Below are 22,151 nucleotides of genomic sequence, written 5' to 3' on the forward strand. Positions count from 1 at the left end.
GAAGTATCTACTGCCAAGTCAGTGAGAGATCCCACGTCCTGCCTGGCAATCAGTCTAAATACATCCTTTCTCCCACTTCAAGTGACCTTTTCAGGTCAGCAATGTTGTGTGTTAGCTTAATATTTTAAAACTGGAACTTTACTGGTATTTGGCCTACTTTTTCCTATTTATTTTCTAAACAAATGCTGGCCACTCCCTGCTCTCGGTAACCTTTTAAGCTTCGCCAGAAGGCTGTGAAGATCACAAGGTAGAAAAAGAAAGCAAAGGAATAAAAATCACACGCTCAGGCAAACAAAAGCAGGTTGCTGCATTCCACCATCCCCACAGCCCTGCAAGCAGGCTTCAGGAGGACTCTCCTTCCTCTAGGAAACACTGCTGAAACCTCAGTTGCAGTGAAAAGCGCCAGGGTTATGGTAGCACAGCATCTATTCCGAGGCAAACCTATGTAACTTCCCAGCCAAAGGGAAAAAAGAGAAGAGCTGTCCCAGTTGCTACTTCTACTTGATTGCTTAAGGGCAGCTGGGAAGTGAGATCCCAAGCCTGAGAGCAGAGCCCATCATGGTTTTAAGGCAAAGTAATTTTGGACGAAAAAATAGCTCTCTCTTCCCAAGGAAACTTCTGGGTTTAAAATGTTCAGTTTTATTTATTACAGGCGCATTGAAAGAACAAAGTCATTTTTTGGTGTCTTTTTTTGTTCCTGAACACAGAAAAAAAAAGTGGCAAAACCCCAGAAAAATTTTAGTTTGGGGCCAGAAATAATAACAATTTTCAGTTTTAAGGTTTTTGGGATTTTTTGTCAGGTTTTTGAAGGAACAACTGCTTCCCAAGCACCAACTTACGATCTTCAACAGACTGCACACCCTCAACTTATTTCAGTTTTCCTCCTTGGCCATCCCCACATTGCCACAGCCCATCATAACATCCCTTGGGCTCATGTGTTGCTCTTGTCACATCCCATATAGCTGCACCCGCAACAGGACATGTTCTTCAGGGCTACTCAGGGTGCACGGTACCACCTCGGCACTTGCTCTTTAGGCCTTCTTCCAACAGCTCTGATTTTTGGACAGGGCCTTGGGTGACATGGTTTAGTGTGAGGTGCACCTGCCCATGGCAGGGGGGTTGGAACTGGATGACCTTAAGGTCCTTTCCAACCCAAACCATTCCATGATTCTATGATTATACTTTGAATCAGAAACAACAGCAGCAAGAGACAGAGGTAGGCAGGTACATAGGAGCTCTGTGGTCAAAAACTGAGCATCAAATCCGATGGTGATCTGACCAGATCACACTGCTCATCTGTGGATAATTAAAACTATCACTGCAAGTGAAAAGCAGCTATGTTTGTAGGGCTCTTATGTATGTGCCTTGCTTTTCCCTTTCAAACAAAGAATGTATTAAAACTTCATTTTAAGCCCTCTTCATGTTAAGAATGACATGGAAAATTGGATTTTCCACTTCTGTTCAAACGGAGAGCCAGCTAATGGGACTTCTTAAGGCCAGGCAGAAGTTTACAAGACACTGTTCCTGATGGGTTTGTTAGATCAGGACTGTACAGCACAGCTTATTTGTGGCATACTCCAACTGATATTGCCACAGAGATCTGAACGTTTGCACATCCACTTTACTTCACTTGAACTGCGCAACCTGAACATTGTGTTTTTCTATCCCAGCTCTTCCAATCCCCTCCCATCCCTAGAGTCTATTTTGGACCAAACCAACTGATGTGTCTTATTTTAAGTACTATTTCCATGCTTTGCTTCTATTGTTCTCTCATTCAAAAGTTGTAGAAGGCGTGAACATGAATTTCTTTAAACCATTTCACTTCATATTTCACAAGATGATAAAATAGAGACCAGTGGTGCCAACTGTACTTTGAAAGTAAACAGGTTTTAAACACATTTCTTCAGAGCAAAGCATCTGTGGGTACATACAGCAACATGCTAAAAGGATCACATAACCATGCAGGAAAAATTCATAACTAAATAATGCCTTCAAAGGCATTTCTGGAGTTGGAACAGCCTCAGGAATCTGCTTATTTATGTAGGGAACTGTGGAGATTGCAGCATGTTGGTACTGCCAACAGATAGGATGATTAGTGCTAAAAACAATATCATCATTTAGATAAGCCTTCTCCTTCTGATAGTTGCTATTGAACTCGACTTGAACTTAAATGTTCTCAGCTAGGGAAATACAGTTATAATTCCTAAACCAGCTCATTCAGCCTGCAAAATCTGAAGGAGGAGATTTTATTGATAAAATTGGTCCCTTTTATTAAGCATTTTAACTCTTTTGTCTTGTATCTTAGGTCCCTTATACCTTAAGGTCCCCTGTTTAAGTTAGCACTGTGTGCAGAAGTTCACTACTCAAAACCATCAAGCTATTGTACTTCAGGCATGGGTCGGATATCACCTAGTGTCTGCTCAGTGCATGGGTTTGCTTGCTGTGTTAGTTAGGTTTTGTTCAGTTGATAACTAGCTGCCCTTACTGTCAGAAGAACATACAGACTATGGTAGTGGCAGACAGACCAACCAGGCTTTCACCTGCCTGCATCCCCCATTGCAGGACCTTTGCCAGCAGCTCCCACACGGAGATACCTCCCTCACCATCAGGAGTCTTGTGCTTCCTCACAAGAGGAATGCTCTGATTAGGACTAAACCACTTGAAGCCATGCCAATGTACCAGAAAAGCAAGATTTTCTGCAGGATCAAAGATGGTTTAAAGCATACTCTGCAGCACATAGTTTGAGTAGAAGCTGGTGTTTTCCTTTGCAGGGACCCAGCAGCTGCCAGTGCAAGTGCTGGGAAAAGGCTTGCAAAGATTTAATGAGCGATTCTTCAACTTCCTAATTAAATAACCACAAGGAGCTTTCAGGCCTTTATTTCCCTAATATTACAGGTTGTAGCAGTAATATTTTGTTCAGTCAAGCCTAGCGAAAGGAAAATGCTTATGAGGGTTTCCAAGGAGAGAAATAAACAGAATGGGAATGAATAGAGAACTTGGAACTTTTAAGTGTATGTAATTAAGAAGAAAAAAAAAAGACATCCTTCAGATAATTCTGGAAACTATTAGGAGATATTCATAATTCATAACCAGTTGTTTGGTTTTCTTTCAAGCAAGGGGGCAGCTTTACATGAAACACTGACTAGCTTTTCCATTAACTTAAATAAACAAACCAGTATGCTTCAAGTTAAGTGAACATCTTTCTCTCTTCGTCCCCCCCCCGTCCCGTTCCCCCCCCCTTCTTTCTTTTTAATAACTGGGTGAATTAGAAATAAGAAAGAGACATTTACTTTCAAATAGGAAATTGGTTTGCATGCTATTTCTTCATGTTAAAAATACTTTGGAACACTCACAAAAACAATGTTAAGCTGAATTTATGGAAGTGTTCCATATCAGTTTTGAAGATGCTATGCCAGATGTCGGGGAGAACTCTTTCATCTGCAATAATGGAATAGTTTAATCCACCCTTGTTGTTTTTGAGTATAGTCCAAGTGTATTGGTCATCATGGGTGGGTGATCCTCACTTAGGCAGGCATGAACCAAAAAGCACAAGTTGTTAGACCTCTAGCATCAAGTCACAAGAAAGCAACAGCAGGAAATACTCTACTGAAAGTAAAAATAAGCCATTGCAATGTAAATCACAAAGTTTACCATTGTGACCACTTGCATTGTGAAGCACTCTGAGACTTGGAGATATATTGCACTGAATTACCGGGTTGTAACTTGAAAGCAAGTATGGCTCCATTTATGGTCTCAGCACAAATAAAGCAAAAAATACCTATTTTAAATTAATATAGATCAAACCCATGGAATATTTTTCTTTTTGATGAGCAGGAGGACCAATAGTTAACATTGTGGTCTTCCATTGGGAGAAAAGTATCCTTCCCTTTGAGCAACTTTAAACATAGACATATACATTAATTTCTGCTCTTGTTTTAAGCATACATGTTGAAGTAACGCTGGATAGAAAATCCTACTGCTGAATGTCTTTGAGGAATAGCTTTTGTGGCCTTGTATCATACTAACACTGTTGTTATAGGAACCATACCACTTCCATTTGGAATAATCACTTTAATTACTGTATTGCTTGAATGGTGTTTTATGTGTCACATTCATTTGATCTCCTATGGTTGTGATTCTATAATGAAGAATATCTTTCTATCAGACACATTCCTACAAGCTGTGTTTAACCATGGCTGTACTGGTGGAGCCTGCAAAAGAGCACGGCATGAACCTGTAATACAGTGTTTAGTCTTTCTCACTTGCCATACACACCACTTCAAGCACGGACAGCTACTGTGCATGAAGCAGGGAAGCAGAATACGTGTTCAGGCACTGATTCAGGTTAAGCACCTCAACTGGTCACCACTGAAATGCTATGCTGAATGTAATGGTTCTAAAGACAGTTTTATGTTAAGATACAGGATAGAAAAAGCATCTTATGCCATCTCTGCCTTCAAAGTCAAAACTCTCTCCTAATTAAAAGCCATTTCCCTTTTGCAATGTGATTTACAGCCTGTGGGGCATGCACTAGAGAAGGCAGGTAGCATCACAGATGAGAGGAAAGGAAGTCATGCATCAATTCAAATCTTCATTCATTTCCCTCCCCCCTTTTCAGCTGCCTGCCACTCCCAAACATGTGGGAGATGTTCTAGTGCTGAAAGCTATGGCTCACTCCTCCATTTAGCTATTTTCTATGCGATAAGTCAATTCAGTTTGGACATACCAAAGACAATACATAATGGTGACAAAGTACTGCAGTCCAGACTTGACTATTACAGCTTCATCCCTTCTTAACTCTGTTGAGTGACTAGAAGGATGCTTTTCCTGTACTTCCATATTCATGAAGTCACTGTGGTTGGGTAACTTGCCTCATGGCAGTTGCTAACAGTTCTCCAAAGGCAGAAATCATGCATCAAGAAACTCTAAGCTGCACTTTGTTTGATCTTCTTTATACATTTTCTACGTTAATGCTTTGCATGACTTCTATTTTGTTGTGCCATGATATCCAGGAATACTAAAAGACAAATCCACAAGGAGCTTGCCTTGCTGTGCTCTCGCACTGCAGAGGGGAAGTGTTCCAGCACGCCAAAAGCAGTCGTGCCGTTTTTCATGAAAATCTCATTCATTTCAACCTTCTACCTCACATATTTGCTTAAAATGTAGGTCTTGGCTCTCACCATCTATTTTTCCTGTGCAAACAAGTATTTGTGCAGGTTACCTTCGCTCAACTGTGACAACTTGTTACCAGGGCAATCGGTCCAATAGACTTCACATCAAAGAGCCAAAGGAAAATTCAAAGGGGAAAGAGAAACAGAAGCAATAAAGAGGAAGTTTATGGGCTGCCACGGAGTTATATAGAACTAGAGACACTACCTCATGACACTACAGGGTAGTGACTGCATTTAGAGCTCAGGTCTTGCTATTAGGAGGTTTTGCCACTCCAGAAGGGAGAGATTTCCCTAAATATTGAGTCTTTTGGTACCTGCTGACCTGGAGCTCTGTAACAGATTCTGTGCTGGTATTTCCCACCGCAAAGCGCAGCCTCCCAACACCAATGAGTTAAAAGTTGTCTGGGCATCCAGCCCAGATGAATAACATCCCAAATGTTGAAGGAAGTAGCAAGGGAAATAGAAAAGCCTTTGACAGAAATTGTTGATAGCTTGCTAAGGCTGGGGAGGGAACCAGGGAATTTGGAGGTTGCTAATGTTGTTCCTATGTGTAAGAAAGGATCAGGGAGGATCCAGGAAACGACATAGCAGTGAGTTTGGCTTCAGTTGCAAGAACAATGTAAGAAACATAAATAAGGGACAGAATACTTGATCTGGTAAAATAAAGTGAGCCCATACTCATAGAAGAACCAGAAGGGTCTGATTTCTCCAAGTAATTTACCTTTAGCTGGTTAGCTCTGAAAAACACTGACATAAAATGCCTTACAGACTGAGGGAAAGCTACAGAGGTGGGAAAAGTGGAAGGTTTTGTAGAATCCTGAGATGAATTGTCCAGGATACCTGCAGTCCTGTGCAGATCACTGTATGCCTGGTATCAGACTTGCTGGTGCCATCTCTTATGTGGGAAGTGGTGTTTGGAGGTCAGATGAATCTATTAGAAAAATAGACCAAGTCATTTTCTGGTGTCTTTCACACTGAGAACTCAAAAAATTTAAACTGATTAACTAAAATATTTATTGTTTCCATTCAAAACAAATGGAGAACAGCTTGGCTTGAGCCAGGGACAAGTGCAACACGGGCACTGGTGGGCTCATTCTGGGATTAGATTGGTATAAAGCATTCAGAAGCTGGTCCATCAGTGCTGCAGTAGGGGCAGAAACAAGAACTCAAATCCCATAAGTTTATTTGAAGAGTCCTCTTTTTGATCTGGTGGAATATTCTGCTTACAAGATTGCTACAGACCAGAATAAAGCAACCTACAAACACTCTGTGACTTGTCTGAACAGATGAAAATCTATACAGACAGGGAGAGCATGAACATGCTGTAGGAAACCACTATATGTTGAGAGCAGTGAGCAGCAAGAAGCTGAGCGCACTTCACACATTGGAGTAAGATAAACAAGTTGTTAACCAACTTACCTAACAAGTTGTTAACCAACAGGAGTAAGACAAAGATACAGTTATCCCTGACTAACAAGTTGTTAACTAACAGGAGTAAGATAAAGATACAGTTATCCTTAACTAACATGCTGTTAACTAACAGGAGTAAGATAAAGATACAGTTATCCTTAACTAACAAGCTGTTAACTAACAGGAGTAAGATAAAGATACAGTTATCCTTAACTAACTCTTGTTAGTTAAAGGCACAGCTCTCCAGCTCCAAGCAGGACACACAGGTATGCACTAGAGGAGAAAAGCTCTAAGCGGCTAAAATAAGACGAAGGATAGATGGGGATTGCATTTTCTTTTCCCTACAAAAGCTTGCAGCAGTGGGGAAATGCATCTCATGAATTTATGTCCTTCTCATAATGATACGAAGCAAATTACAGAGATTAAGCTGTTGCATAAGTGAGCAAGCAGCATGAGTCAGGGGGTTTGGGAAAAATGAGTCACAGCGGGAAGGGAACGGAGCCAGGTTTGGAGCTCCAAGAGGGAGACTGGGAAAGAATTTTATGGATGTAGATAAGAGCCTGACAGAATGGATTGCAGTGGAGAAGGAGAAAAACTAACTAGCTCTAACCAGGGAACCATACACTAGATGTAGAGAAAGCTATAGCTAAAAAGCAGGTCAGGAGAAACGTCTGTACACAAGTGGTGGTTGGAGTGGAGAAGAAGCTGCCAAAGTCAGCAGTGGAAGGACATAATTGTGTAAATCACTTCAAGAGGGAGTGCGGGTACATTTTTGGAAAATGAGGGAATCACTGGGTATAGCTATTAGTGAGGCTTGTGGAATTAAAACTATGAAATGCAAGTTGATTTATATTGTGAAGGAACACGGGAGCAAGCTCTGCTGCCCTCCAGGGTGCTCACATTATTGCTGTAGCACCCTGCAAACTTCAAACAGTAAGTGATGCACATCAGAGCGTTACCTTCACCTGCAAATAGTTGCCAGTATCATAGAATCCCAGACTGGTTTGGGTTGGAAGGGACCTTAAAACTCCTCCAGTTCCAACCCCTGCCACAGGCAGGGACCCCTTCCACTAGAGCAGCTTGCTCCAAGATCCTGTGTCCAACCTGGCCTTGAACACTGCCAGGGATGGGGCAGCCACAGCTTCTCTGGGCACCCTGTGCCAGCACCTCAGCACCCTCACAGGGAAGAGCTTCTGCCTAAGAGCTCAGCTCAGTCTCCCCTCTGGCAGGTTAAAGCCATTCCCCTTGGCCTGTCCCTACAGGCCCCTGTCCACAGCCCTTCTCCAGGTTTCCTGGAGCCCCTTTGAGCACTGGTGCTAAAGGTCTTCCATTAGGAGCCTTCTCTGAACCATGACTGAACAAGCCAGCTCTCTTCCAAAATGAACTTCTAGAATAACCCTGCATAGTACTGCAAGCAGTGGTATTTGTGTTAGGATGAGTCACTGGGGTCTGATGGCCGTATGTACCATGGTACAGTTGAGGACTTCCATAAACAGTTCTGAAAAAGCAGCGTGGCTTCCATGTAATTCCATTGAGAGACCAGTGCCCTCAATTGCAATGTTCCTCCCCCCACTGCTCTATTGCCTCTGACTTTACATCAATTTAAGGTTTTTAGATAGCAGTAATCATTACAACTTGATAGAGGCCCACACCACCTCACCCATTTGGGGAATGGTATGGTTTGACCGAGCACAAGCCTGCGGGAGAAGCAGAGTATGAGATCCATATAATTAAAGACTGTGTCATGACGCTTCATGGATCTGAATGCAGACTGGTCAGAGAACCTGAATGCTGTGGTTTGCAATTCCCAGAGTACTTTGAAATGATCATGTTCTTACAGTGTAGTATTCTGGATGTAACACCTATAAACAACATATGGGGATTAAAGTAGTCAATCCAAACTCATTTTACAAGTTCTGTTAATATTTCATAACTATTTCAAGTACAAATAAATCCCGTAAGAAGCTTGTTTTTGAGTGGCCTATTGAAAGGCTGAATCATTATTGGAGTTCAATTATTACAATGCTCAAAACACGGAAGGTAGCCCAGCTCCATTTCCAAATCAAATTAATCTGCAAAAGGACTGTTAGAGATGCTCAGGCTATTTCAAAGGAAATTTTCCAACTACACAGGTTATAACTGTCCAGAGAATAACTATCTGGGAATAAAAATCTCAGCAACTTCTTAGATCAGACCCAGAGCTACAGTGAGTGTAAGGATTGATCTGTATTTCACAGGTTGCATGAATCAATAACCAAATACCATTCAGGTTGTTTAACGATGTAATACAAACTTCCAGCTCTTTTGTGCTGCTCCCTCCAGATAAACCTTTTAAATGTTAGCTGAGATTTGAAAATAGAAAGAAAAAAGGGTAAGGTTAAAAGACGGACTCTTCATTAGGGACTGTAGTGACAGGACAAGGGGTAACGGGTTCAAACTTAAACAGGGGAAGTTTAGATTGGATATAAGGAAGAAGTTCTTTACTGTGAGGGTGGTGAGGCACTGGGATGTGTTGCCCAGGGAGGTTGTGAATGCTCCATCCCTGGCGGTGTTCAAGGCCAGGCTGGACAGAGCCTTGGGTGACATGGTGTAGTGTGAGGTGTCCCTGCCCAAGGCAGGGGGGTTGGAACTGGATGATCTTAAGGTCCTTTCCAATCCTAACTATTCTATGATTCTAAGAGAAGTTCACTTGCATTACAGGTTACCAGTGTGATTTTACCTGGGTGAACATAGGTACGTTTAACATCTAGAAATGAAATCTAAGACATGAGAAAGGATGAGGAATGAGTTGAGGGTGTTTTCAGGCATCACTTACAAACTACTTGCTTAAGGTAGAAGCCTCAGCTATGTCATCAGCTTCTGAAACACTCATGGGAACAAACTTTATCATGATGACACTAAATTTGGACAAGAGGATGCAGAGGAAAGATGCTCAAGAATGAGCTTGTAAAAGCCCATTATTTTCTTTCTAGATCTGTTTCTTATACTGCACTCATCACTGTGGTATCTTGAGCGCTTTCCAGTAGTGCATTAAGCAACATGACAAACATCTGTCACATGTTTGTTCTCTCACCCTCTCCCCAGAGACACAAGTGTGTGCAGTGCAGTGCCTTGTTTTAATTTTTTTAATTATTATAAATACACATGCACGTAACACACATGATTAAACGCTGGTGCTGGGGAGGAGAGGGCAGACAAATTTATCTTGCTCTTAGGATTAAAGCTGGTGACCTCTGTGATCTTCCTGTGGGAGTTTCTATCACACCCAGATCCTTCTGTCTTCAGAGATACCAAATCAGGCTGCTCACGGGTGTCTGCAGCAGGCAGAAAACAAACATATGGATTCTCAATACCCTCATTTACTGTTCACACTGAAGTGCGGGGATTTTGTCAAGAAAGATCAAATGGAATGAGATGGTAGAATTTAAGGGAAAACATGTGCCTTGTATATCCATCATTTCATCCCTGCATGTAATGCAGGCTAAAAGCAGGAATTGATGCAGCTTCCAAACCACTGTCACAGAAGCAGAGGGCACTGTGCAGGAATCTAATGGACTGGGAAAGTCTAATTTAAACTGGGAAAATAATCCTTAGAGTAATGGAATGAAGACCTGGGAGTTATGGATTTCCACACAGAGAGGTCATAACTGGGAAAACAATCTGAAAGCTTGATACCAGAGTGCAGTCAGACCCTGACAGATAAGACAGCCTACCCATTCAAGAAGCATGGACATGTAAGTGGGAATCCCAGATCAACACTGGCACCACCAGTGTAAGGTTATGCTATTTCATATGGGGAGAGAAGTGTGCATGTGTGTGTATTGGTAGACAACTCTGCCTTGGCCACCTCAGAGAAAACTGGAGCTGATCTGCCTCATCCCAAGACCTCCAACATCGAAGCTGCTTCCTTCCTATGACTTCCACTCCTCTATTGCTCCAGTAACTCTCAGGACAGTTAGAAAAAAGACTGTTTCTCTAATGGAGGATGATTCAGGTCACATCGAGTGCCAAGAAGCTGAAGACTTCTCTCTGGGCCTCACTCAAAGGCATAGATGCAGATCTGTGCAGCAACATCACATTGCAAAATCCACCAGTGCTGCTTGCCATACTCCACAAGGGCTGGGCTGCTTCTGGTATCCCACCAATACAATTCACATTTGGCATCGTTTTCAGTGCTGAAAACTTCCACTCGCTTCCTCACCCTTGTATCACTCACAACAGTAGACATATCTGTAATTATTGCAATACTAGAGATGTCAGAACTGAATGTTCCAGCACTGAAACCTTTCTCGCTGCCTGCAGTTCTCCTCCCACTATATTTTACTTGAAGCACTTTAAGAGGATCTTTAGGCCATCAGGTTTCCTCTAACAGCATTGTTTTCTTTGCACAGATGTGAGCAGAACTCCTCCGAGCATGGCAACCTACTGCCCTTCCCCATGCAGGCTAGAGGCTGCTCTCCTGTCCACCTTTACTTCCCACCTTGAGTAAAGTCCACAAACAAACTCCCATCAATTCCATGTATCCATTTCCCCAGCTTGCCTAGGGACTTGCATCTCAATGAAAGCCATCCAAAGACAGAAAAGCCAGCAAAAAGCACCACGGCCATGCAGAGTGACAGCACTGACAAAGCTCTTCTGAAGTCCACCAAGAACACACCACATACTACTCTGTAACAGACAGGGCAGTCACAGCTAATACACAACCCAGTTCAGGATCCTAAATTGAGTAATAAGATTAGGAGAGCTCTAAAGGATTCCTTGAAGCCAGTCTCAAATGTTTGTTCTAAACACAGGTCTCTGGGGCCATAGCATCAAATTCTGCAAGTTTCCAGATCAGGACACAGCCAGCAGTCAAATGCTGCTTTTCAATAGTGGTTTTTCTTTCAAACTGAACTTACCACTGGGACAAATCAAAGCCCCTCAGTGCATAAGTCAATCTAGTTTGCTTTCTTTTAGCTGGAGTGCCTTATTACTCCATAGAAGTTAAACTAAATGGAAATCAGGCCATAGATACAAATGGCAACATAAGGACTTACTGCATTTTAACTGATCTATCTTAAAACGCAACTCGTGTTAAGTTTACTCATATATGAAGTTCTTAAAGATCAAACAGTCTTTGTTCCTGCACACGTGCACAAGAAGGATTTGAACTCTATGACTATCATAGCCATCTAACTCAGCTTTTGTAGAAACGAGGAGTATATGCAAAGCCCAGTGATGTCCTTGCAAAGACTTGCACGGAACTCCACCGTGCTTGAGTGTTTAATGATGTGTCAGGTTGGTATGAGGCAGCAGCTCTAGTCCCTGAAAGTCTTTACACCTGAGAATGTGCTTTTCAGCTGTCAGGACAAAACAACACAGTCAGCAAGTCCTGCATCAACACAGCAGCTTCAGGTATTACACAGAAATGCAAAGAGGGGCCTAACAGAAAAGGGCTTTATTTTCCCTGTGAGATAAAGAGAAGATAGCTGTAAAATATTTGGACATTTGGGGGAAGGGCAAACATTGAGAATTAATTCAAACTGTTGATGGTTTATTTTTTATTGAATCTTGTGGTCAAAATTGTTTTCCTTTGCTATGAGAAAGAATCCATCATTTTTTCCAAAGCACCACCCAGAATCTGCCACTGGTGATGTTCTAACATCCCCAGTGCCTATACAAATAGAGAGGTCAGCTGAGATTTGTAAACTGGAGATCATAAGTTTGAAGGAATTTGTTTATTCAGCCTAGAGTCTCCAAATGGTGTCCAATGCCAAAACTAAAAAGTCCTCTCACTGTACTGTGTCAGGTTACACTAAAAAGCTCTCCAACATTTGGGATGTTCAGATGAGAAAGCAAACTGCAATGCCATTTTCAGCAACCTATTTGTCAGCACATGCAGTTTAATTCTAATTAAGTACCTCCAGCAGTTATAATGAATAGGCAAAATCAGAATGGTGGGGTTCTACTTGTAGAAACCTGCATTTAGTGTGAATTACCCTGAAAAGTATCAGTCTAGTACTTGTATTTTTAGCTATGCTGTTCAAATGCAAACATACCTGAACTCTTTCCAAAGGCTTTAGCAGATTGAATTAGGGAAGTTTTCATGGGAATGACAAGAGGCAGATCTCTTCCTGAGAAGGCCACCACATACCAAGTTCCAAGTCCCTGTCCAAAGTATGGAGCATGGGAGCCATGCAGAAGAGATCACCAGAGTCTCTTTAGTATCAGCAAAACAACATTTCTAACTCATCCTTGAGAAAGGGCTGAACTATGTTTGCTGAAGTTTTCTGCAGTGATTCAGCATTCAACAACCAACCAGCATGAGAAACAAAACACAAGGCAAAAAAAGTCAAATGATTAAATTATGATAAAGTTGCAAGAAGTTTATGGAATGTTTTATAGTGCTAAGTACAAAATATTAATGGTATTTGACAAATAAAAGTGTCTAAATGTTTAAAATAACCATATCTGAAAATAGTTACAAATGCAGTAAATCAGAATCAAGAGTTATTAGAAATCTGATAAGATTTTACATCCTGCAAGTGGAATAAGCCCTGACATTACATCTTTGGATATATCTGAACTTTGCTGCCTTCACTTAGAGGAAGCTAGAAGATACATAAAACATTTCAATAGGCTAAAATCTGTTTTAAGTAAACTTTAGGACTAACATTGCATTTGTTTTGCCTATAAAGATATAGATGAATGTGCAACTGGAACCCACAATTGTAGAGCTGATCAAGTATGTGTCAATTTAAGAGGCTCCTTCAGCTGCCAGTGTCCTCCAGGCTATCAGAAACGAGGGGACCAGTGTGTTGGTAAGTGTTCCTCTGGACTAAATGATTTTCTGTCATTATCTACAGTTGCAAACTTTATATCGATTATAAAGTATATGGGTAAAATAGCTATGTAACTGTGAAATGCAATGGAGTAGTCACTTTATCACAAGGATTAATCACTAAACCATGGAACTAGAAACTATTTTAAGTACAATCAACACTTGGAGTCGATATTCACAAGATTAATTTTGCTAACAGTTACCATTGTGTTTATTGTTTGTATTGGGGTATTGCCTAATGGCCCGGATACAGTCATAAGTCTACTGTAGCAGCAAAGCAGAGCATGTCTTTCCACTGACCTCAGGGAGACTTGAGTCCAGGTCTGGAGAATAAAGCTCTACCTTCACACAGCCCTAATCCCAGCTCTGCAGAGCCCCCTCACACAGTCTGGTTCAGTGCTCAGCTTTATGAGTACACATGAAAGAGATGGAAACTCTGAATGCAGGTATATGATATTTGCAACTTACAAACTGCTGCACTTTATTCTTTGTGCCAAATAAACTATTAGCACCCTTGGGACCTATACAAGTATAGCATGAAATGAAATCCAAGTGCAGTACAAACACTGCATCTTTCCTATTCCATCCTCATTTGGGGACATTATGCAAAAGTGCCATTACCCTGTTCCTGCAGTCCTCCTTCAGCCATTATTCAACACCTCCTTCATCATGATTTTGATGGATGAATTGCTTTTATAGGCACTGCAGCCTTAAGGCTTTGGTTTGTCAGAGATAATAAAAACACCTATGAAATAAGAGAAGCAAATATATACACCATGAGGTGATAGTCAAGACTGCCTCTTAGAAGACACAAGACTGTTTTTATGCAGCCTAGGAGAAAAGCGTTTGGGTTTTTATGTCTTCAGCAGAAGAGGAACAACAGAACTTCAGGTTTTCCTCTTTGTGTTCAGGATCTTGCACTTGAAAGTGTTGAAGAATTCTTTGATTTTTATTTATATTCTCTTCCCAAAAGCCTTGCTACAGCTGTAGGTAGTCACTGCAGGAAGGAAGCAGGGGAAGCTTCAGTCCACATCTAGACTAACTTCAGTTTCTGGGCATGGCTCTTTCTGCAGAGTTCTGAGCCAAGGGCTGTCAAAATCAACCCAAAAATTCTTATCTCTTTCCTAAGAGACAAGGATCAGGCCCTGAACTGTCAAACTGCTGTAAGCACAGATGGGTCTAATTTCTCTCAGTTCTCAGTGCAAGAGTCAGGCAGTTCAAAATGTAGGTAGAGGAAGAGTTTTGATAGGGCTTTTTAATAGCTGGGGTTTATCTCATTATGTTTAGAGCAGGTAAAGCATATCACTGCTGTGTAACAGCACTTTGAGTGGCAAGACCCATGGTACTCACTGAAAGTCTCACAGGACATGTTATAGCAGGTGTTATAGATGAAAAGCAGCACAACAGCACACCCTTACATCCCCATGTGAATACATTTATGCCCCCAAATCTATTCATGAAGATGTCTGGAGAGCAAAAATTCCCTTCTCCCATTTAGGTCAAAACCAAGAGTAACACCTGTGTTACATATTACACACTGACCTAAATTCTAGGTCCATCTGTACTCTTTGGGCTGTCAGTGTTTCAGGATAAAGGCTGTCTTTGGGGATTTTATAACCACTTTGCCAGAAGATGTTCTTGGGGCCAGATCTTGATAGAGGTTCTCCATATGGGAGGAAATGTTCCTTAAATTTGAAAGAAATTTTTCCAGACTATTTTGGCTTCAAGGTAAAGGGGAAAAAAAAAAAAAGTTTATTTCTGACGATTGATTCTGGTCTAAATTCACTATTTTTTGATTCCTTTTTGCTTGTTCACATATTGCAAAATTAATCCTTTCTAAAATACAAGGCTGCAGATAGAAGGAACTTTTCCAACATTACTTCAAAGTGAAGATTTGGCTGAATTGATTAGATAATGCTTAGTATGGATGTGCCTAATCCCGCCAGGAAAACTCCCACTGAATTACAGTCAGATCCTGGAAGCATTTCTGTGCAGAAGTGCAGTGCCTGAGCAGCAAAGCATTGCTCATGTCTGTACTGTATAATCAGGGCTTCAAACAGATCTCAGTCCTGTAAAAGTCAAGGATGGATGAGACCTACTGAGCCTCCTGATTTATTCCTTTTCTACTTCCAAATATCCCTCTGCAATAAGAGTTACAGACAGTCGCTACTGTACGGAGAGGCAGGAATGTTCCAGCATGAGCCTTTTCATTCAGAACCATCCAAAAGACTCCTCTGCTAAGTTCAGCCCTGAAGAGTGACTTCAGCTCTGACAGAGAAAGGGTTAACTTCTAAAGATTATTTTTTCACTTGATAGTAAAACAAACACTTTCCTCATCATATAAAAAAAAAGCCTTGGCCTCTTTTTAAACACATCTATGGTGGAAACAGCTGGAGGTAGGAAACTCAAGATCTGGCATGGATATGGGAAGTGCCTGCCTTTGTTCCAGTGCAAACTGGTCTTATTTGTCTGAGGGTTGAGCCTTTGAAATCTCCCATTGTGTACATGTACAGAACACGGCCTGGATTTCTTCACCAAACTCAAGCAGGCCACAGCTAAAGAAGGCTGCTGCACATACATGAACCATCAGTGCCCTGAGAAATAAGATGCTTTCCGGGCAAAACCGGAGGCAGCAGCTCCTCCAGAGCACAAGGAAACCTTGTAGAATGGAGAGAGGTAAAAGAATGGGCTGTTGCACATTTTGTATGGTTCACAGGTGAAAACCCTGCTCCAGTGCACATTAGGAATGCTGAAACTTGGAAAAAGGCAGCATGCTCCACCTCATCTCCAGGCTAAGCTGCAAGGAGAGGCTGGGAAAGTTCATCCTGCCTCAGACAGCACTAGCTTTAATCTGACCACCTTCCCCTGCACCAGGAGCACAGGCAGGAGGTGTGGCTGCTGCACGGGAAGGTGGGCAGGAAAGGCAGGGAGGGGAATGGGAGCAGAGGCAGCCTCTTGGGGAGCAAACCGGTTTCTGTGGAAGCCCAAAAACCTGTTTCCTTTTCAGGCCCATTAATCTTCTGTCCTCACCATTCCGCTGTTCTTGTACAGAAAACTTGGACTTTTCTTAATGGAGCTGAAAAGATTTAGTACATGTTAAGAGTTCTGTGGGGGAATTCTTAGGAAAAACAAGAGCTGCAAGCCACACTCACTGTGTTGGTTGGTGTTACGTCTGATCAGGAGAAATCTTGGTTGAAAAGTAGAACATAGTGGGGTTTACCTATGCAAAATAAACCAGACTAAGCAGTACTGTGGAACTGAATAGAAAATGAAGTTGGAATGTGGACTGATCTCATTGGAAGACAATCATCATAACACAGATTTTATAAAAGAGAAATTAAAGTTATCATAGAATGGTTTGGGCTGGAAAGGACCTTAAGATCATCCAGTTCCAACCCCCTGCCATGGGCAAGGACACCCCACACTAGACAGTGTTGCCCAAGGCTCTGTCCAACCTGGCCTTGAACACCACCAGGGATGGACCATTTACCACTTCTTTGGGCACCCTCTGCCAGCGCCTCACCACCCTCACAGTAAAGAACTTCTTCCTTATCTCCAACCTGAACTTCCCCTGTTTCAGTTTGAACCCATCACCCCTTGTCCTATCACTACAGTCCCTGATGAAGAGTCCCTCACCAGCATCCTTATAACCCCCCTTCAGATATTGGAAGGCTGCTCTGAGGTCTCCACACAGCCTTATATTCCTGTTAATACCCATAGCAGCAGTACCTCACTCACATAAGCTCCCCCCCAGCCCCACTTTTAATCAAGTGCCATCAACTTTCCAGTTTCTTTGGACACCAGACAGCAGCAGTGAATTGCCATGATTCCATCTGAACTAATGTCTCTCCTTTGGTAACTCAGACATTGACGAGTGCACCCTTCCTCCGTACTGCCATCATCGATGTGTGAACACCCCGGGTTCCTATTATTGTCAGTGCAATGCTGGGTTCCAGTTAGCATCCAACAACCACACCTGTGTAGGTAAGAACTCCTCTGTGTGTACTTACACTCAGTGTAGAGACAAATGCTGACACATGCCTTGTCACAGTTGAAATTTAACTATCTTCCTCCCAACTTAGAGGAAATACCTATCAACAGTAAGACATACCAGCTGCTGTATTGAGAGGCTGTCCTGCAGGTGATCCAGTACAGGAGGGTTAGAGAGTAAATTGGAACCTTAGTGAAAAGCTGTTATTTTGTTGGTGCAACAGTTTTCCAAAGAGCATGCAGTTTGGCAACTGGAACCCTGGAGGCTTATATTCATTATCTAACCTTAGATTTATTCATTCTTTCAGCTGAGGTGGATTGCTTTGCATTGTCATTGGCTTTCACGATATTATTCCCAGTTCATGCAACAAAGGCTGGGACCGGAAACCAGGGGAAGCAGTGCTATACCTCTGCATTAGTGTAATTATCCTCAGCACATGATAAGCATTAGTGATGAAAGAAAACATCTAAGTCACATTAGAATATCTATAAGGTAATGTTAAAAATGAAAACCAGGGTCACTTTTAGTGACCCTTTAGAACTGATCCTCCCTTTAGTAGTAAAACACTAAGGGAAACCTTGCAGAGAACTTTAAGACTGCTGTTAAGTTTGAAATCATAAGTTCTGTTCTAGAAGAATTAGAGTAATAATAAAAAGGTAACTAGTGAAGTGCAGAGAGAATGGCCATAAAACACAAAGAGATTAGTGATGGAGATAGTTCTTTATGGCTATATCTAAAAGAAATCTATATTATATATGTATTTTTATATAGATAGATAGAAAAATTGATCTGGGTTTTCCAGCTTTTACCATTACTTCCAAGTGTTGCCATATCTTATCCTTGGCACACAGCATAGGACTAAAAGAGGAATTGCTGGTTTTCACCAAATGATAGGGTACAAAATTGACCATGGACACTACATAACCATGTGGCCTGCTGTTACTTATCTGACCCTTTCCATAGCTCAAATACGTAGCAAGGTATATCCTTACAGTTAGACTCACAAATCCATGACAGCTCCAAGTTCACCAAATGCATCACCAAAACACCTCTTCTGTGATTTGCTGGCCTCACAGCCTGATAATTCATGCTCCTAGTAGGAAAGGTGAAGTAAATCTTAAGAAGAAAATTTGTAAATGAATGGCTATTGCATCAGGACAGACTTTGACATCCCAACAGTCATCTGGCAGAAGTGGTACTTGATACTACACCAATCGCATTGGTGTTACAACTTCAGCATACATTGAAAGCAGGTCTATATTTCACAGAAGGAAAACAGAGCTGTGGCTTTGGCTAGCTTATTTAATTCTTGACCAGCTTATTTATTCCTTCTGGTAGCATTACCATGATGAATACTCTTTGCACTGTTGCCAGAAATTAACTAAAAGGAGGAAGAAAAAAATCCCTTTGTAATCAGTTTTGCCCTATTGCCATTCATTTTCAAGACTAGGAGGTTCAACATATAGAGAATCCTCCTTATTGTTTTAGTGCCTGATCTTAGTCATCTTTGTCAGTCTTTAGCTGTATCTGTAAATAACTGAGGGATGCTGACATCAATAAGCATTCACAAAACCCATGAGCTCAAGACCTTTTAAAATGCATCTCTCCTCTACTGATTATATCTGATACACACAAATATGAATGGAATATGGGAGGAATACATGGGAAAACACAGAATAAATAACAGAGGAGCAGCAGTTAGTCAACAGCCTGTGAAAACAAGTGTTATAGATTCCAGAGTTGATTCCAGTTATATAAACTTCCATTAAAAATTGCTTCTCATACCAGTGTTCTCACATATGTTCATAGGATGGGCACATCATGGAAAAAACCCAGCACAGAAACATACCTTCCCCCAATATGGTCTAGGTCTTTGAGCATTGCAAAACTCCACTGGCCTCAAAGGCTCATGTTATAATTGTAATGGAATTTAAAAGAACAAATTTTAAGAGTAATAAATAGCTCCAATAAATCCTAACCACTGCATGCTGAGAGCTCTTATCAGTATGTGTTCCTTATATCAATTATTTATAGAGACTTGGCATTTCATACCTGAAAAAAAGAGCCTGGAATGTGGAGTTTAATAGCCACACTGAACATTTTTGGAAGAACCCATCACACATTAGAATAACTCTCATTCCTGGAAAAATACTCTTTTTGTTACATGGAATGTAAAGCATAGATCTGACATTCCAGTGATGCAGAATCTATATTGATACAGCCAACTGAGCTCCTGCTAAGCACTAGACCCAGACTAAGGACTAACCCATTTAATCAGCCTTATACCAGCTACACAGGATGAAGATCTGTAACTTCTCCTTTCAGACATCAACGAATGTGATGCCAATAACCCATGTGCACAACAGTGTTACAATATACTGGGTTCTTTCATCTGTCAGTGTAATCCAGGGTTTGAGTTGAGCAGTGACAGAATCAACTGTGAAGGTAAGCGATTTGTGTGTCTTGGAAGAGGGATTTCTTGGTTTAAATGATTTTCCCAGAGGTCTTTTTGTGAACTAAGAGATAATTCGAGTGGAGCCACCCTGCAGGTGCAGTTTATAGCCAAAACCTTAAGATATTTAGCTTTTCTGTTATAAATGTGGTTGTTAATGCACATCTTAGTAGCTGCACTCAGGTACACACAGGTACAGGTATCTCTCTTTAACAGTAAGTGCAAAGCAGGACAGACATTACTACGTTTCAGACCACAGCTGGGAAGAATAAGGCTTCTGAATGCTTATTTCACAAACTCATTGGACTTGTGTGTGGTCTAATGCTGATGACCATGAAATGAATCGGAAAGGAATGCAAACCAAAAACAAGTGCAAGTTTGTGTGTTGTTGAGCTCCTCTGAAAATAAAACCTCCCATTTCTGATTTTAAGGCAGCGACAATTGTGCTTTTGAGGGGCTTTCAAGCCTGTGTATCCAAACAGCACGTCTCCTGATGATTATACAATCAACACTTTATTTCCTCTGCCAGAGTCTCCACAGGGGTTCTCTAATCTCCTTTTGGACACATGATGATCTCACCCGTAAAGCCAATATCCCTTCTACCAGTCTTTGAGCCAAAGAGGGCTTTTTGGTTTACCACTGCCCTGCTAAACAAGCTAGCAGAGCTATTACAGATGCTCCCACTCCAAGCTTCTTAAGCTAATCCTATTTGCAAGTGAACAGAACAGGGAGCAGCAAGTATGCAGCCTCCAAGGACAGCCTTGACATGGAATCAAGAACTGGGCTCAAACCTCAGAGGCAGTAGGAGGGAGTTGGGTTGTTTTCCAAGCCATTCCCTAGTTTTGATAGGTTTAATTTCATTTCCAGTTAATGGCATATACTGTTCAATTCTGTTTCACATTACACTTTCTAGCAAGGGACTGATGGTTACACAAGGATTTAAACAAGCAAAAGAGAATGGTACGCACTGATTGTAATTTGAAGACAAAAAGAGGCCTTCCCCTCTTCCCCAAAGAGCTACTCCGTTAGCGTAGGGCACGAGTACAAAGGCAATATTTTTGCCTTACTAACTAATCTCCCATCTGTGGGGGTTTGTGAAAGTAACCACATTTTGGAATACTGAAAGAATAAATTCCTTCAAGACTTATTTTCCCAAATCTGTTCTGAAGTCTAAACTTAGCTTCTGCCTCCTCAAATCCAGAGTTCTCAACGTTGTTGATAAAACACCAGCAGAACTTGCCCTGCTATTTGCAACTTTATGGTGTTAAGCAGTACATTTCTGCGCTTTGCTAACTCCTTCCTTTTAGACAGAACTCTTTTCTTTCCCTGTTACCAGAATTCGGCCACTATATTTAGTTCTGTAACAAGGTAAAAGTTAGACAACGATACCTTTAAGCTCTTCTGTCTCTGCAGACACTGACGAATGCAGAACTTCAAGTTATATATGTCAGTACCAGTGTGTCAATGAACCAGGAAAATTCTCCTGTGTCTGCCCTGAAGGATACCAGGTAGTAGGAAGCAGAACCTGTCAAGGTGAGTGCCCTCAGCTTAGCAGCCTCAATACTGCATTAGTAACACCACCATTTCAGGCAAGGCTAAGAATGCTTGCTATCTAAATATTTATATCTCATGACATTATGCTAGCAAAAGATATGTTGATAAAGCATTTGATGATTAATTGCATCTCTTGTATTAATTCCTGCTTGAATCTTGCAGCTCAAACTCTTAAGTCCTTCAAATTCCTAGGACAAAGTGTCAGTTCTTGCAACCCTTGGGTAAAACTGGTGTTGGATATCTAAGTAGAAGTCTAAGTTTCAGAGATGAGATAAATGTCTCTGGAAAAGGAAATTAGAGCATTTTTTACAGACATTAAATGTGCCTTTATATGATGTTTCATTTTATAGAGATTCCTAACTCCAGCCACAGTAGAAATGAAAGATGTTTCTTCTGATAACAGGAGGGAAAAATAATACACAAGACTTGAGCAGCTTTGATAATCTGTGCTTAGAAACTAAATGTTCTGGTGCCACCAAAAGCCAGGATTTTGAAGTCTGGGTTTTCTTCACTGGTACTAAATGTCTCTGTATCTTACGAGAGAATATTGCAGAACATACTAAGTGCAAGAACTATTGCTTCTGTCATCCAGAAGCCAATTTAATAGTCATTATCTATAGAAAGAAATAGGTGCTAATTGCTGGCAGAAGGGATGAGAAAATAAATCAGGGTTTATTAACATTTTTTATAAAATCCAGATTAATTTGCTAATACTAAATATCATGGGGTAGCATGACCACGTACATCAGTTTG

The 22,151-nt window shown here is 41.3% G+C and overlaps 1 protein-coding gene and 1 long non-coding RNA gene across 2 annotated transcripts in view; one reads left to right on the top strand and one right to left on the bottom strand.

The window, feature by feature from the left end:
- LOC133273337 (uncharacterized) overlaps nucleotides 1-22,151 on the bottom strand; it is a 129,882-nt gene that overhangs the window by 83,827 nt on the left and 23,904 nt on the right. The gene's annotated exons all lie outside the window — the stretch shown is intronic.
- EFEMP1 (EGF containing fibulin extracellular matrix protein 1) overlaps nucleotides 1-22,151 on the top strand; it is a 51,583-nt gene that overhangs the window by 24,552 nt on the left and 4,880 nt on the right. Inside the window, exons 5-8 of the mRNA XM_061461653.1 lie at nucleotides 13,259-13,381; nucleotides 17,266-17,385; nucleotides 19,718-19,837; nucleotides 21,258-21,377. Coding sequence (XP_061317637.1) covers nucleotides 13,259-13,381; nucleotides 17,266-17,385; nucleotides 19,718-19,837; nucleotides 21,258-21,377 — 483 coding nt within the window. The remainder of the gene's footprint in view (nucleotides 1-13,258; nucleotides 13,382-17,265; nucleotides 17,386-19,717; nucleotides 19,838-21,257; nucleotides 21,378-22,151) is intronic.

The sequence above is a fragment of the Pezoporus flaviventris genome, unplaced genomic scaffold, assembly GCF_033815535.1.
Source record: "Pezoporus flaviventris isolate CSIRO_AGI_PZ_B2104156 unplaced genomic scaffold, CSIRO_AGI_Pfla_v1 ptg000031l, whole genome shotgun sequence".
NCBI classification, from domain to species: Eukaryota; Metazoa; Chordata; class Aves; order Psittaciformes; family Psittacidae; genus Pezoporus; species Pezoporus flaviventris.